The 18,624-nt window shown below is 40.4% G+C and overlaps 1 protein-coding gene across 1 annotated transcript; it reads right to left on the reverse strand.

Annotated features, from left to right (window-relative positions):
• Positions 1–1,021: 1,021 nt before the first annotated feature.
• Positions 1,022–18,063, reverse strand: LOC308096130 (Fc receptor-like protein 5; the record flags this gene model as incomplete). Its single annotated transcript, XM_080443428.1, has 8 exons — positions 1,022–2,218; positions 2,653–2,790; positions 2,996–3,112; positions 3,207–3,458; positions 3,557–3,661; positions 13,717–13,881; positions 14,116–14,157; positions 18,033–18,063. 7 exons carry the CDS (start codon positions 18,061–18,063, stop codon positions 2,702–2,704), a joined length of 801 nt encoding a protein of 266 aa, XP_080299554.1. The 3' UTR covers positions 1,022–2,218; positions 2,653–2,701.
• Positions 18,064–18,624: the final 561 nt, after the last annotated feature.

Consider the following 18,624-nt stretch of genomic DNA (forward strand, 5'->3'; position numbering starts at 1 on the left):
AATATGTCCACACAAGTACATGTGTGAAATGTAAAAGATTAAAAATAGAAGGAAACATGGTACAACATGATTAATTGGGACTCCAAGACACTCCTCTAAACACCATCCAAATATATACAGTAACTAAACTCTAACTACATCACCGAAAACTACAAACAAAGTCTCTCAAACTTAGATATGACTGAAAACTAAAGAATTAAGACCACAAAAAAATTACACTGAATTCTGAAAACGTAACATACTTATACACTTATTTTCTCCATAATTTAACCTGGGATCAGTTTACTGACCCGGGATCAGATTACTGACCCGGGATCAGATTACTGACCCGGGATCAGATTACTGACCCCGGGATCAGATTATTGACCCGGGATCAGATTATTGACCCGGGATCAGATTACTGACCCCGGGATCAGATTACTGACCCCGGGATCAGATTACTGACCCGGGATCAGATTATTGACCCGGGATCAGATTACTGACCCCGGGATCAGATTACTGACCCCGGGATCAGATTACTGACCCGGGATCAGATTACTGACCCCGGGATCAGATTACTGACCCCGGGATCACATTATTGACCCGGGATCAGATTACTGACCCGGGATCACATTATTGACCCGGGATCAGATTACTGACCCGGGATCAGATTATTGACCCGGGATCAGATTATTGACCCGGGATCAGATTACTGACCCGGGATCAGATTACTGACCCCGGGATCAGACTACTGACCCCGGGATCAGATTATTGACCCGGGATCAGATTACTGACCCGGGATCAGATTACTGACCTGAGATCAGTTTACTGACCTGAGATCAGTTTCCTTTATCTACTCTCCTAATACTGATAATTCACCCTGCCTTATTGTCTTTGTTCTAAGCCAATCAGAATGCTTGTTGCATTAAAAAAGTCAAAAACTAAGTCAAAAAGTTGACTTAAAATCACTTTCTGGAATGTAACAAGCATTCTGATTGGCTGAAGGCACAGGCAATACGGCCCAATGAAGCATCGGTGTTAGGAGAGTAGAGTTAGACAGAAATGTTTAAAAATAAAAGACTTAGTCAATTATGCTCTGAGGCTAATGATGACAATGTGATACAACTCTCCTACATCACTAACCTTACAGACTAAACCTCATAACATTACTGTGAGGTTTGTCCTCATGTGAGGTTCAATATGCCAGATGTTGTTTTCCTGGTTAACAAAGGGTTTCTGAGCTAAGGTTACAGATAGAGAGGTTAAGGTTGGGTTCAGGGTTAGGATTTGACATAAAGAGGTTTGGTTTAAGGGTAGGGGTTATGGTTATAGTTAAGGTAAGGGTCGGGTTAGGAATTGGGGTAGATGTGGCTTTAGGGCTGAACATGGCAAGAAATGGGGTAAAAATGTAGCCTCGTGTAGCCAGACCATATCACTGTGTGGATATGAGTCTGGTGCTTCTATGAGGAACTTTTTTTTCCCAAGGGGCGGGATCAAAACAATGGCCCTCGACGCAATTGGTTAGACCTACAACCAACTACCAATTACAGTCTCCCATATTCGAATTCTGGGCCCTGATTGGTTACCCACGTCTTCTGGAGCAGGAAATGGATTCTCTATGGAGCGGTGCCAGACCCAAATCGCAGAGTGACATATTTTTTTCAGACTAGTAAACATTAGCCTGTGATCCAGATTGGTCTGGTCCCAGGCTAGTAAACATTAGCCTGTGATCCAGATTGGTCTGGTCCCAGGCTAGTAAACATTAACCTGTGATCCAGCCTGATTCACTACGTTAAGAGGATAGTTTTTTCTCACTTCGCTTTCAGTCTGGCCAGCTTATCTATTTGACTTGTATTTCAGAACGTCGTTGCTGATTGGACGATGTTCCAACAAATCAGAGTAGGGTTAGGGACCAAGGTTATCTACACGCTCGTGTGTTTGTCCCGCCCCGCACCACAGACCAATCAGAAGCCGCGAGTGGTTTTCACTCGTATGGCATGTCCCGCCTCCCTTGGAGATATAGGAGGCTTTCCAGACTGAGTAGAGAAGTGAGAAAAAAAACCTGTGTGTGTGTGTGTGTGTGTGTGTGTGTGTGTGTGTGTGTGTGTGTGTGTGTGTGTGTGTGTGTGTGTGTGTGCTGAACTATCACTTTCAACACTTCTGATTGGCTACACAGCTACCTCCATGATGGCATCATTGTTGTCCCTTCTGTTCCTCCTGGCATTGGCTGCTGCTGCAGCTGAGAGAGAGAGAGAGAGAGAGAGAGAGAGAGAGAGAGAGAGAGAGAGAGAGAGAGAGAGAGGTTCAGCTACACTGATGTTATATAATGAAGGGTCTTTTGGCCTCGAGTTGTAGTAACACGCCCCCTGCTTCGCCCCTAGTCATGCAGTAGTCCGTGGTGGGCATTGCCAAGGGGGGGGGGGGGGTTTGATAATTTACTATTCTGTGCCTATCGGTACATAACTCAGACGGGGCTGAGTAGGCTCAAGCGAACTTCGCAGCGTTCAGCACGGCAACTTCAACACGTGCTACATGTGGCTCAAGTTCGCTTGAGACTGCAAATGCATAATACAATATAAAGTATTATAATGTATTACAACTTGACTTGGTCTAAATACAAAGTCAGTGAGTGATCAGTCCTTATGTGTTTGGCCTACAGTTGCTCAGACCTACTCTGGAGTGATGCCAACATAGGCCCCCATTTCAGACCTGTTTGACACCCCTAAGCCCAGGTCTTTGTAGTGGAAACTGCGGCAAAAGTAGGCGGTGTGGCGTGGTGTGCTGTGCTGTCCTGTGGCGTGCTGTGCTGTGCTGTGGCGTGGCGTGGCGTGGCGTGGCGTGGCGTGGCGTGGCGTGGCGTGGCGTGGCGTGGCGTGGCGTGGCGTGGCGTGGCGTGGCGTGGCGAGAGAAGTAGAGGAAGACACATGTTAAAGTGTTTATATAACTCACCTCTAGCTCTGTCTCTCAGTATAGAGAAGTAGAGGAAGACACATGTTAAAGTGTTTATATAACTCACCTCTAGCTCTAGCTCTGTCTCTCAGTATAGAGAAGTAGAGGAAGGTTGAAATCACATAAGGAGTGAACACCAGCATCTTAATGATCAGTTGGTTCAGAGTGATGAGGGGGGGTGAATCTGTAAAGAGAAAAATGGTTTTCAGTTTCCAAACACTGGTTTATCTTCTCATGGTGATAATGGTCAGATAATCTGACAAAAGGTTCAGACTCACTTGTCACTTCCATCCAGTTCTCTGGTGACTGTCCAGGGCCAGAGATGTTACACTTGTAGAATCCTTCATCAGACTTGTAAACATGGTGGATGGTCATCTGTCCTGTAGACTCTGTTCTGAACAGGGAGCCGTCTTTATAGAAATCAGCTGGGCGGTCAGAGGATGGTTTATCAGTCTGGTCTTTGTACAGGCAGTGGAATGTGGCGTCACTTCCCTCTGGCACAGGAAGAACAGGACTCTCTAGGATCACATCTAGAACCAACAGCAGAGGAGAATGTGAATTATGTCTATTATAATTATGCCCACTACAATGTATTTATTATATTGATGTAAGTATATACATTTTGTACCAGAGATGGTGATGTTGATGGACGGGCTGACTCCTCCTGATGTGGACTGACACCAGTAGACTCCAGAGTCATGGCTATACGGGGCGTTTAAGGTACAGGAAGCCCCTACACAGGAGAACAAGGAAAAAGACAATTTCAAGTTAAACGTCTCTCTCTCTCTCTCTCTCTCTCTCTCTCTCTCTCTCTCTCTCTCTCCCTATCTCTCTCTCTCTCTCTTTCTCTTCTCTCTCTCTCTCTCTCTCTCTCTCTCTCTCTCTCTCTCTCTCTCTCTCTCTCTCTCTCAATTCAATTCAATTCAATTCAATTATGCTTTATTGGCATGACAAGCATTCTTATATTGCCAAAGCATTACATAAATTATGATACAAAATAATAATACATATTCAGAATCATAACAAATAATACGAACAAGACAAACATAAGCAAAATGACATTAGTCTATTAATTGTAGTGGACTTATAGTGTTCACCCATTGTCCCTCATTTTGTGACAGGCTGCTACATATTTTGCTGCCAACCTTGAACATTCGGCTTTCTCACCTAATAAGTAGGGGATTGCCTGGATAGAGTCAAACTGTATCTTTGTTTTTGTTATTTTTGTGAATTTAGGATAGTAATCTTCTCTTATGTGTTTATATTTGTCACATGCAGTCAAGAAGTGGAGCTCTGTCTCCACCACTCCTTGACCACAGTGAGAGCACAGCCTGTCCTCTCTGGGCAGCCAGGTTTGTCTATATCGGCCTTTCTCGATGGCTAGGCTGTGCTCACTGAGTCTGTACATTGTTAAGGTTTTTCTCACTTTGTTATCAGTCACCATGCTCAAATATTCTGCCACGGTGTATTGTCTGTTTAGGGCCAGATAGCAATTAAGTTTACTTTGGGTCTTTGTTGTTTCGATCCAATAGTTCTCGTATTTTTGTTTCTGTTGATTAATAATTTGGTTGGGGAGTGATGTCACTGTCCGGAGGCTGGTTATTGTTAGGATTGTCTATAGGGGCTGATGTTGGTTTGTTCAGCATCAGGACCATCTGACTGAGGGGACTCTTCTCTATGTTCATCTCTTGGCTTTTGAGGGCTTTATAATGATAGGATTTGGGGTCACTCATTTTTAGGTGTTTCCAAAATGTTATGGCTCTTTTTTCAATGTTGATGATTAGAGGGTATTGGCCTAATTCTGCTCTGCATGCATTGTTAGGAGTCTTCCTCTGGACCCGGAGGATTCTCTTACAAAACTCTGCATGCAGGATTTCAATTGGATGTTTTTCCCATTTTCCAAAATCGGGTTTTGTGAGAGGACCCCAAACTTCACTGCCATATAGTGCAATAGATTCAATCACTGATTGGAATATTTTGAGCCAGGTCCTAATTGGGATGTCAACATGTGTTGACCTTTTGATGGCGTAGAAAGCTCTCCTTGCCTTCTCTTTCAGTTCATTAATAGCCAAGTTGAAATTTCCAGTGGAACTGATCTTCTTCAGGTATGTATAATTGTTTGATTGTTGGATTTTTGTTGTTCCTAAGGTGAAGTTGTACTTTTTTCCATGACTTGTGGACCTTTTTTGGAATATGACTACTTTCGTTTTTTCAGGGTTAATTGCCAGGGCCCAGGTCTGACAGAATGTTTCGAGCAGAGCCAGGTTCTGCTGTAGACCCTCTTCTGTTGGTGACAGCAGAACCAGGTCATCTGCGTAAAGGAGGAATCTGATTTCAGAGTCATGTAGAGTGAAGCCAGGAGCAGTAGATTGTTCTAATAACTTGGCCAATTCATTAACATAAATGTTGAAGAGGGTTGGAGAGATTGGGTTGCCCTGAGTCACTCCACGCCCTTGAGTGAAGTATGTTGTTTGTTTGTTTCCAATTTTTTGACTGGAGAATCCAGTCTAACACGCAGAAAACTGGCAAATGGCCAAAAGGGGGAGTTAACCTCTGAAGCTATTTAAAGAGAGGCGGGGCGTTGGTGAAAAAGGGGCGGGGTTGGGTAAGTCTGGTTGGTCTGTTGGAAAAAGGGGGCGGGTTTGCTAAAAAAGGGTCTGAAACGGCGTCATAATTAAATGTCCGTCCACCGATTGGTTGTGATATTGCCCTGACAACCAACAACAACCAATCAAACACATGACTGTCCCTTCGGGCTATGGAATCTATCCTCCTCTTATACTCCTGGATGAGGTTCTATGAAGTGCGGCCAGCGTCACCGCAGTCACAACATGCCGCCTCCCTCGTGGCGCGCGAGTGTGTGTATGTATGTGTGTGTGTGTGCGTGTGTGTGTGTGTGTGTGTGTGTGTGTGTGTGTGTGTGTGTGTGTGTGTGTGTGTGTGTGTGTGTGTGTGTGTGTGTGTGTGTGTGCGCGCGCGCGCAGCGTGCGTTATTGTGTTTGCCAGAGATATTTTCGTATTTTGGTTTGTCTGACAATGGATATACTACTGATCTTAAGACAATCGTCTGTCACGAGCGTCATTGATGAACTTCAACCTGGTGTTTGCACTTTCTCCATTTACGGCCCTACATCTACATAAACGTTCAGATTTCAAATATAAAGTATTTACCTCGTGGCCACGGACGTTATAATGATGTACGGTTCCTCAACAGTATCCGTTTATTCCGTGTTGTTAAATAAAAAGCATTTTAATCCGATCGAGGGCCATTTCCTCATACAGTTACTATGTATCAGAGTGCAATACACCTCCCAACCGCTAGGGTCGCTTAGTTGAAAGCATGGAGAAAATTCAAAGAAAGAGGCCATTGATCGAATTAGAATGCTTTTCATTGAACAATACGGAAGACACAGGTACTTCTGACGGCCCGTATATAATTGTAACATCCATGGCCATGGGGTACGCACTTTATATTTGAAACCTGAACGTTTATGTAGATGTACGGGTTGTAATGGAGAAAGTGCAAAAAACAGGTTGAAGTTCGGCCATGACGCTGGTGGCGCCGTGGCGCACGATGCGATCGTGTTTCCACCCACAGTGATGTTGCTTTTTTCCTGTATAGTTGTTTTGACAAGGTGTCATCTGAACTACTAAACTACTACAGTCCTAGCCTAATGTTAACCTTGCTATTTATAGTGTTATGTGCACACTACAGTAGGCCTATGTTCATTATGTGAAGGCCTGTAGTGTTATGTGGCAGTAGGCCTACCTTTTTTTATTTGACAACTTCAGTACTACTTTGTAGATTTCGATTTTTATTACAAAACTTACATTAACCACTTCAACCCTATAAACATTTCGTCCATTCTAAAATAGCCGATCTACAAGCTCACAGATCTTGTAGATCTGCTATTTTCAAAAGATGTCACACATTTGACAACTTGTGCAATGGGATATTCTGCATAATGAGTAGCCTATTTTCTAGTTTTGGTACTTTAAGTACATTTAGATACCAATGTTTTTGTACTTTTACTCAAGCACATTTTTAATGCCGGACATTTACTTATAACATAGTCATTTTACATTTTCTACATTGCAGTATTGATACTTTTACTAAAGTAAAAAAATTGCATGCTTTTTCCACTGACTGTATGTCCAACCACGAGGTTAGTGCCAGGGACCACCATAACATTTGTGGTCTAAAAATGTTTGCAAAAACATTGCACGTTTTTCACATTTTGTCAAAAGTTTTTGAAAATAGCAGATCTACAAGCCCACAACGCGTCACACACTCTCTCACTGGATATGTTATCCAATGTATTCATTCAGATCCAAACTATGGTAAGTACGTAGCTAAGCTACTGAAATGCTATATTTCACCATAGCAGATCCAAACTATGCCATCAAAATAAAGTATTAAACGTAAAAATGCAATATTTCACAATAGTAGATCCAAACTATGCTAAGTAGGTAGCTAAGCTACCGATCGTCCATACTGCCAGTAAGTACATGTTGACCATAAATAAATAAACTTCCCTCTATTGCCTACATGACGAAAATGTGCTAATATATATATATAAGGCTAAATCACCTGTTGTCGTGGGTTCCTTTTGTGGACCTGTAATGTTCATATAACCATCATAACAATAACTTGATATAACATAGGCTACTTGTGGCCACAATTTTGTAAGAACAAATAAAACATTATCAACCTGTAGATTTGTGTTACTTGAATGCTGTGATTGGTAAGACATAGTCTACTATGTGGTCATTAGCCTAAATGACTATCTAGGCCAGTGATTCTGGCTCTTTAATTTTAAGGACCCCCGTTTCATATGTACCAGGGCACAGGCCCCCATTTTTTCAGCCAAGGACCCCTTAGCTGACAGAGAGATGAAGCAGGGGTACTGATACAAGACCACCAACAGGAGACTCAACCTTTACAGACATATATACATATTATTTTACAAAGATTTCGTAGATTTATTTGGTAGATTAGCCTTAGCATATGGAATGTGGCCAATCAAAACTGTCATTTATTATGAATAGCCTCATTTACATCGATCAAAACATATGACAATGTCATCTAATGACACTGCTGTGCAATTGATTCTGACGATGGGAAATGACTCAAATCAACGTATAGACGCAGTACCCCCAAAGCTGTGCCACGCACTCTTATTAAATCATGGTCAATATTGCTTAATTTCTGCTCAAAGTTGAACTACAGTGAAGATCTCAGGCGTAGCAGGTCGTGGTTAAAGGAGACAGTAGGCCTATGTGGACTGGAGTGCAGATCACAGGGGCCAGACTTGACGTTGAAGGGTAGAGCTCCACCATGGGAATTGTACAATAATAATTAATTTAAGTACACCCCTGTAATTTGTTAGCCCCTTTGTTACTTAACTCACATAGCTGACAACATGGGTTAAAACACAACACTTAATCTCAAAGTACATTTCTTAGCAAAACAACACATAGACAGCTTCTTAGTTACTGTGAAATGTTATGCAAAAGGACAACGTGTGAATGAATGAATTACACTCTGTGTGTCTTTGCTCAAACACAGTGTACTTTATATAAAAGTTTCACAACAAAACAATTACATACAATCTGACATTCTTAAATATAAATGCACAATATTTTAGCAGCATCATGTTCACAGGTTCTTAATGGGGCTAACAGATATCTAGAGCTCAACAGTAACTCAAGATCTATTTGTCTGTCTAGGGACGTATTCATGTAGTAAATGGTGGCAATCACTTGACGCGACTACGACACATCAAAACACGCAACATTGATACTGACTTTGGGTTATTTATGAACACTCACACATTAACATACACGGGTTAAGTACCACACAGTACCGGTTTCCATCAGCCAGGCCTTGCGACACTAGCACACACATTAGCTCTTGTGATATGGCTGCTAGCTACTGTAGCATGAGTTGTTGTGGGGTAACATTTGAAGGTTATTTAACTGCATAAAACACAGAAACACACGAAAAGAAAATAACGCCAATCATACGAAAACATACATAAATATATAAGCAACATACACAAATACAATAAAGGCGTTTATCCCACAGAAAAACCATTAGTCATGCACATTCATCTTACCAACTATCTACATGCAACGCTTTCTCTGGCACTGAGAGTTAAATGATCCAAACAACCATTTGCGCACACGCAGGATCAACTGTGACGCACTCTTCAGGATTGAGGACCAAAGCAATCGATCACAGACTCACCAAAACAACACACTAGTCGATCCCAGAACTATAGATCAAGTATTGAACGGTTTTAAACGTACCCACACTCATACACAAAATAAGGAAATTACCCACAAAAAACTGATGGCCAAAATAAATACATCATACAAATACTTAAGGACAGGTCGTTCTTTTAATGACCTGTCGTTAAAAGAAAATAAAAAAACACAATGACCTTCCCCAAGTGATACAATTAAACAGAGAAAACCCTCCCTAGGATGTCACAATCTATTGTCCCATTGTCATATTAAAATGAATTATATATTATGTTAAATTATGATATCATACAGTATGCAATATTGTTTTTAATATATATATATATATTTTTTGCTGGTGAAAGTTATAGGAGTTCTTACTGTATGGTGTACAGTATATGAAATGTACGGTTATCATAATCACTCATTAATCATGTCTTCCCCCTAATGAAGTTAGGTAGGTACAAAAAAATAAGTATGAACTGGCAGAGGCTATAACTTCCCCTCGCGGCTTGGTAAGTATGATAATGATGAGACAGTGGAGTTTCAAACAGATGCAGGTTCTGAAGCTCTGTGAAAACTAGTAAACATGCGATACAAAATATATGCATTAAAGTCAAGTCTAAAGTATCACAAAAACATAATTCATCATTGGTTGTTTGCCACCGATTGGTTGCTGCAACTTGGATTCATGCAGGGAGACGCCCCCTCTCTGGTCTGAAATTTTTTGAACGGTGGCCATTGTTGCCTACAGGCACTGCAGAGAAGTAGACAGACTATGGAGGCATCAGAATTTTTTATTAAATTATAGAATGCACCAAAACATTAATAGGTGTCGACTTGAATCTATTTAAGCCACAATAAAGCCCCGATTTTATTTTTGATATGTTTTGGACATATTTAGCATAGTTTCAGGTGATTTTCTGTGATCCTGTGTTCATTTAAGAGCATTGAAATGTCACCTTAAAATAAAAATTAAATTAAGTGTAATATAAAGGTAATTTAGTTAAAGTTCCGACTTTATTTTTGATATTTTTTGGGGGTTTATTTAGCATAGTTTTAGATGATATTCTGTGCACATTTTCTTCATTTAAGCACCACTGAGCTCCTCATGCCATCTCACTCTCTCTCTCTCTCTCTCTCTCTCTCTCTCTGTGTAGCGTAGCCTAACAGTGTGTGTGTGTGTGTGTGTGTGTGGGGGGGGGGGGTGGGGGGTGTGCTGCTGCTGCTGCTACAACGTGTGCGACAGTCTCCACACAACGGTGTCCAACCGAGTTATACTTCTCCAGTACAACGGTGTCTAACCGAGAGTTATACTTCTCCAGTACAACGGTGTCTCACCGAGAGTTATACTTCTCCAGTACAACGGTGTCTAACCGAGAGTTATACTTCTCCAGTACAACGGTGTCTAACCGAGAGTTATACTTCTCCAGTACAACGGTGTCTAACCGAGAGTCCATGCAGATCACAGTTGACAAATATTATATATTATCGGAGCTATTATTAATCAGTTAATCAGTGGTGGAAAAAGTACTCAAATGTTTTACTTAAGTAAAAGTATCACTACTCCAATGCAGAAGTACTCTGTTACAAGTAAAAGTTTGGAATTAAAAATGTACTTGAGTAAAAGTACAAAAGTATTGGTATCAGAATGTACTTAAAGTACCAAAAGTAAAAGTACAAAAATGTTTGAAAATAGCAGATCAACAAGCTCACAACGCGTCGCTTGTAGATCGGCTATTTTCAAATAGCCTATGTATAAAATAGGGCTAAAGTGGTTAATGTATGTTTCATAATATCATCATTTATATCTGAAAAGTAACTAGTAACTAGAGAGAGAGAGAGAGAGAGAGGACACACAACTTTGCGTGCAGCTCATTCACACCTCGCGGTTAATTCGCTCATGCGTTAATGTGTCAATAACGCGCTAACTTTGACAGCACTACTTCTGTGTCTTTCCTCCAGGATCCTTCTCAGATCATGAACACAGAAGCCACGTCCTAGCTCTCCAGTCACAATGACATCTATTGTATGTCATTCGTCCTTGTTATTGCACATTTAGTGTTTGTATACATTGATTTAATTATTTCATTATGTTTTCCCCCCCACACCACTTTCCAATAATTTATAAAATAATCCCTCATGCCAAATTGAATCGAATGCTTTTTTAAAGTCAACAAAGCAGGCATAGATTTTCTTCTTGTTTTGGTTTACCTGTTTGTCAATTAGGGTGTGGAGGGTGAAAATATGGTCCGATGTCCTACAATTTGGTAAGAATCCAATTTGTGCTTTACTTAAGACATTGTGCTTCATAAGGAAGTCTATGAGCCTTGTGTTTAAAATACTACAAAACACCTTCCCCAGATTACTGTTCACACAAATGCCTCTGTAGTTGTTAGGGTCTAATTTATCTCCACTTTTGAAAATGGGCGTGATGAGTCCTTTGTTCCAGATGTCAGGGAAGTGTCCGACACTCAGAAACAAGTTGAACAGTTTTACTATGGCCAATCTTAATTTGGTGTCTGTGTTTTTTAGCATAATTTCATTTAAAATTCTATCAGCTCCACAGGCCTTTTTAGGCTGCAGAGTCTGCAGAATTCTTTTTCAGTAATTTGGTAGTCTAATGGGTTTTGATATTGTTTAATCGCTGATTCTAATGTAAGCATGTTTTCATTTATTTTAGTTTGCTCTGGGTTCATTGTTATTTTACTATATAATTTGTTGAAATGGTCCTTCCATACCTCTCCATCTTGGATCGGTATCTCTTCATGGTGTTTTTTATGTAATGCTTTCCAATTGTCCCAGAAGTGGTTTGAATTTAGTGATTCTTCAATCGTTTCTAATTGTTTTTGAGTAAACTCTGCTCTCTTGATTCTGAGTGTGGTTTTGTATTCTTTCAATGCTTCCCAATAACCAGGACGCAAGTCTTGGTTGTTTGGTTGTCTGTGTTTCTCATTTGATAATTCTCTGAGTTTTTTCCTCATGTTTTTGCATTCCAAATCAAACCATTTTTCTGTTTGTATATTTTTAGATTTGGATCTAGACGTCTTTAAATTGGACATAGATGCCAGTTGGTCAAATATTTGATTTATATTTTGTACCGCCAGATTAATGCCGTGATTATTTTGAGGGTAAATTTGAACAAGGTAATTGTCTATGAGTGATTGAATTTTAGGATCTCTAATTGCTTTACCATACTCATCTGTGCTGTTTTGGACCCATCTGTATTGTTTGGTGATATTGTACAGCTTACTGGGTTTAGTTTTTGTGTTAGATGTTTCTGCCTTTTTTAGATACACAGTAATTTGGCTGTGATCTGACAGAGGTGTTAATGGCTTGACTGTGAAGGCCCTGAGAGAGAATGGGTCCAAATCTGTGATCACATAGTCAACAGTGCTGCAGCCAAGAGATGAACCGTAGGTGTACTGCCCCAGAGAGTCCCCTCTCATTCTACCATTAACAATGTACAGACCCAGACTTTGACAGAGATCTACAGTATGAGGCATTTTCCGTTTGTGTTGACCTGTGTATCAAAACTTGTTCTTGGGTAGTCAACTATATTTCTTGGGTAGTGGTGACCAAATATGTGCCTATTACCCATGTCTCTTGTAAAGTCAGGCATGTGGCCTGTTCTTGCATTTAGGTCTCCACAGATCAACACCTTCCCCTGGTCCTGGAAGTGGTTGATTTCATTGTGGAGACATGGGAAGATCTCCTCATTGAAGTATGGAGACTCAGAGGGAGGGATGTATAGGGCACATAGGTAGGTATCTTGGTTGGAGTCAGTGATCTCCTTCTTGATTTTAAGCCAAATATGAGAAGTTTCTTTTTTTATTTGTGAAATGTAGGTGTCCAAATCCGATTTATACCAGATGATGATACCCCCTGAGTCTCTACCCTTGTTAGTTGTGGGATTTTTTATAGAAGAAACAATAATTTCACGGTAGCCTGAGGGGCAATGGGTGACTGCATCTGATCTACACCAGGTTTCTTCAAGAATGATTATGTCCATATTTTTCATGTGTTGTTGGAATTCCAGGGTTCTACTTTTTAAACCAAACAAAGATGAACTCAGACCCTGGATATTCCACATGGAGATAGTTAGTGACTTCATGTTAATGTAACTAGAACTAATGCAACTGAATCAATGGTACAGATCTTTTCCGTTTCCAACAAGATAAACAAATAATAACATTTTCAGTATGTCAAATTTCAATTCTGAATGTTTTCAATGTGCTAATGACAATTTAACAAAAGTATAAACTTGAGGTATACGGTATATAAACGTATTGCCCGCAAACACATACATACATTACCTATATACACATAACTATATATACATACAGTATACCTTCATACACATGTACATATGCCTTAGGCCTATACAGATATACATACCTACATACATACATACATACATACATACATACATACATACATACATACATACATACATACATACATACATACATACATACATACATACATACATACATACATACATACATACATACATACATCTCTCTCTCTCTCCCTCCATACCTTCGGTGGTGGTTCCCCAGTCAATGTTGCAGGCTTCATTGGCTGTCTCACTGGTGTTTCTCTTCACAGTCCATCCCAGTACAGGCTCCTTGTCCTCCTCACAGCTCAGTGAGATGGTTTCATGTTGGAAGAACTGACGTCTTTCAGGGCCGACTTTCACTGACACTGTAGGGGGGGGAGGCACAGGAATGAGGGAGAGATCAGATACAGTACATTCTACCTGTTTAGATCAGATCTGACACCGTAAAGACAGCCAGACAGACACATTTTAGATCTGTAGGCCTACTATGTTTATACAAACTATTGAAATATTGCCCATTACATTTCTATGAATCCATAATAATCAGACATTGTTTCGCACTACACTACCCATAATGCAATACATTGAAGTTGACTCACCATCTGGTTGAGCAGGTCCACAGCAGATGAGGAGATACACCACTGGGGGGGGGGGAGAGAGAGAGAGAGAGAGAGAGAGAGAGAGAGAGAGAGAGAGAGAGAGAGAGATGAGAGTTAACTAGACGCGTCGCAATTCAGGGCAATTGCAAAGTGTGGTTGCGCCGACGCCGGTCGCAGGTTGCCGCCTCCCGGACTTGAGGAATATGCTTGGAGGAATACCATCGGAGGCCGCGTGACGTGCCATTCGAATTTGGTGCTGATTGGATCCTGTGTTCGTGATACATGGCGTTTTGATTTTAAGAAATAGGCCCCTCCCACTAAAATAAATAAGCCCCTCCCACAAATGTAGCGGGCCAATGACATTGTCATGTCACTCCTGAGTCGAGATCACCTGCTTTTCAATTTGAGAGGAGTGATCCCCCCAAAAATCAGGTTTTTGCATCAAACGGTTACGTTTTGTGCATTTGTGGCACCCCCTATGGGTCAAAGTGGAAATGCTTTTGGGGATTCGTTGAGTAAACCACCCTCGACATGTGATTCAAATTTGGGATCGATTGGACGTTTCGTTCGTGATTTTTGGCATTTTTGGTAAAACGGGCTCCTCCCACTAACTTTGGAAGCCAATTACGGACGAACGGTAAGGACTATCAAAATGCCGTTTGGATAGGTTTATCGCATGGGTCCAGAGATCATGTGTACCGATTTTTGTCGAAAATCTACCATGACGCAAATGGGCGTGGCCTATATGGGGAGATGCGTCGTGACCCAAGGAATCCAGGGAAAAAGACATTTTGATTTTACGACCTACGGTTCAAGAGTTATAGGCCAAAACGTAAAGGGCACTGTTATAGCGCCACCATGTGGCCGATTAGTGTAATTATTTTTTCAATAATTTCGGACTAAATTATGAACCTCCCCTCCAAATCTGGTAACTCTAGCTTTTACGGTTTTAGAGAAAAAAATACTTGAATTTGAGTTTTTTCACTTTTTCATTAAAGCGGATGGGGAAATTTAATGCACTAATAAATCAATATCAATTAAACTATTTAACCAATCTCTTAGCAAAATACAAGCGCACGATTCCAGGTCAAGACGGTCATTTGAGATATGGCACAACATTGGGGGATAAAAACTGTGGGAGGAGTAGCACGGCAAAGTATTGTTTATCTATAAAGAATAAAGTATCCCTAGAACAATAGTCTGGTTGCCCTGTTAGGGCAACCACACTAATGAGAGCTTTATGTGAAACAGCAGACTGCAGGACCTCAGTGAAGTTAGCACCCCATATGATGAAAATATGAATAAAAACTGTGTCATTCTTTAGTGCTGGATTGTGCTGCATTGTGCCGTAAATTTTAGAATTTGTGCTGGTATCATTTTTTTAATATCAATATTTATATGGTTTTGAGCTTTGCTGAGCCCAGCATGGCAGCACCCCCCAGTTTTTGGCTCCAAATTGACCAAAATGGTCTCATTCTTTAGTGCTCATTGTGCCGTTAAAATCAACACATGTGCGGTAGCACTTTAAACAAACGTCCTATTAACAAACATTAATTAACAGTTAATAAATAAACTTATTAAATACTTATTAACAGTTAATAAACTACTTATAAGATAGTTATTAAGCTTATTCTGTGTTTATAAACGTTTTTAAACAAAGATTAAGGTTTATAAGCATCTTATAAGCTGTTTATTTATTGTTAATAAGTGTCGTGTTAATAGTATTTATAATGCTTTCTAAAAGTTTATAAACACAGAATAAGGTTAATTACTATCTTATAAGTAGTTTATTGACTGTTAATAAGTATTTAATAAGCTGTTTATTAACTGTTAATTAATGTTTGTTAATAGTACGTTCGTTTAAAGTGCTACCCAAATGTGCTATTATTATTATTTTTATATCAATATTTATATGGTTTTGAGCAAAATAAAATCTCTCCTGCCGTAAATGTAATTCCTGGGGACGACTCTGGGTGCTGGGCTCAGCAAAGCTCATATTTTCATCATATGGGGTGATAACTTCACTGAGGTGACTTCAGGTTAACTGGTTTAAAAAAGTTGTTGAAATGATTTGACGTAAAAGCTCCATCATTGCAGTTTCAAGAAAGATTTTCTTCTCTCATCTATAATCTGTCCAATATTTTTTTTCTCCCCAATGTATTTGTTATGCCAATTAACTCCTCCACACACACATTAGTATGTTGTCTCTGCTGTTGTATCCTACTGACTCACCTGCCAGTGAGGAGCCCCCACCGGGAGGACGTAGAGCCTTCGTCCTACTCCTCCCAGGACTGTAGGATGCCCCCAGCCCGTAGGAGTACATACAGTGACAACTATCACCCTCCTCCCCGCCTGGCTTCCCTCCCCCTGAACACGGGCCAAATGTGTTCATATGGGCACGTGACTCAACAAAGCCAGATGCACCACGGTGGATTTGAACCCACAACCTGGTGGTGGGCAGGCACTTTACCACTGTGCCACCCGAGCGCATCTAATATATCTCCTAATGTTGTTTACCTCGATTATGTCAAGCTTTAAAACCTGGGTCCTGACCTGGGTCTGATCTCCCCACAGCAGGGTGAGAGGAGAGGTTAGTTGTGATACCAGTAGACCTCCACACTTTAACCACATCACGCCATGTAACTGGATTTAAAGTCATTCATTAAACAAATTCCATTGAAGTAGGCCTGTCCCCGACTAAGGATTTGTTTGGTCGAATCTGATTGGCGACTAATTGCCACTAGTCGACTGCCAGTCGACTAATGCAACACCCAAAAAAAAAAAAAAAAAAAGCATGATTCGACTGAGATTGTCAGTGGAATCAGTCTGATTCGACTGACAATCTATAGTCAAATCATGCAAAAAATATGTTATGCAATAGAGGAACATTCCATTTGGGCTGTAGGGGTGCTTAGTGCCTGATTTAACATATACTATTGGTTTCTCCCAATAAATCATGATGTATATCCTATTTATGGCAAACTATTAGTTAATTAATATAACAAACTAGGCCAATCTCTCAGTCGAATAATTAATAAATATTTGTTTTATTTATTTTTTTAAATATTTTTTTTATGATTCGACTAAGAGATTGGCAGTCGACTCAGACACCCCTCGACTAATTAGTCGACTATTCAACTACTAGAGGTCAGGCCTACATTGAAAGCAACTTGGACTGAGTTTGATTGATTGATTGAATATTTTATTTGACAGAAATGTAAAAACGGCACAAGTACAGTCAAACACTTTGTCTCACTTTGTCAGGGGTGATTCAGCCCCTTTTTGGCTATGCTTGCACCTCTTGGTACTCCAACACCTCAGTGTCACTGAAGACTAAGCTTCAACTCACTTTGCCAGCCTAGGCTGGCTCAGGGTGGAAGACAGGGTTAAACAACTAAAAATGGGACTGGTCTTCAAAATTGTAAATGCAGATTTGCCCGAAATGCCCCCTATACCCGCATATCTGTATAAATACCTCAAAAAAGCTAGTTTTTTGTGTTGATATTTGAACTGTTGGTGCCACTATATATGACTATGGATTGAATACCAAGGACCTCAATGGAAACAAGACCCCAAGGACTTTTTTGAACGGCCCTTTTAGACAAAGTATTTTAAATGTAACTGTGCTGTTCTACATTTTTGCCTAATAAAATATTCAATCAATCAATCAATCAAGTCTAAAAGGACAATAGAAGGTTGATACTGAGAGACTCTCCCGTTGATTAAGGTTATTTAAGGTTAGTCATTTTTAGTTCATTAAAATCTTTCTCATTAAATACGAATGAAAATGAGTGGATAAAAGCGTCTGCCAAATGACTGTAATGTAATGTAATATGCAAAGCAACGTTCTCTGATGCTCTGCCCCTAAAGTTTGATGGTTAAAATAAACTCAAATGAGATATAAATAAAGTACTTACATGATATAATCAAAGCTGGTGTAAATGCCATCCTGCCAAACGGACAAAGTGAAAGTGACTGAGTGCAGGTTGATGTGGTTTCACATATAGACCCTCTGATGCTAGATGGATGAAGAGTGCATTTCCTCTTTGGTAAGGCGCTCATTTTCTATCAACACAGTTGATAGAAAAGAAAGTTCCAATAAAGACCAGTTCTTCAAGACTACCATTAAATAGAAGTACTATGATTACCATTAGTGGGGCGGCATATCTCAATATATCAGACCAATTTTATTTTTTAATAAAAGTGCTATATGTGGCAGTTCTCAAAATGGCCACCCACCAGTGTTTTGTTAAACAGTCCGAATCCACCCCCTGGTGGCTACAGTTTTTACCCTATAGTAGGCTGAAATGTTTCATGAAGGTCAAGTGTGTGGCGTATGGGGCAGCATAGCTCGGCATATCAAAACAATCATATTGGGAACAAAACTAGATATTGGGCCATTGCAGATTGTCTTTCTGTTGACCATGGCAGCCAGGTGCTATGCTCTCTCTCTCTCTCTCTCTCTCTCTCTCTCTCTCTCTCTCTCTCTCTCTCTCTCTTTCTCTCTCT

The sequence above is a fragment of the Gymnoscopelus braueri genome (genome assembly GCF_963280865.1).
Source record: "Gymnoscopelus braueri genome assembly, chromosome: 12".
Lineage (NCBI taxonomy): Eukaryota > Metazoa > Chordata > Actinopteri > Myctophiformes > Myctophidae > Gymnoscopelus > Gymnoscopelus braueri.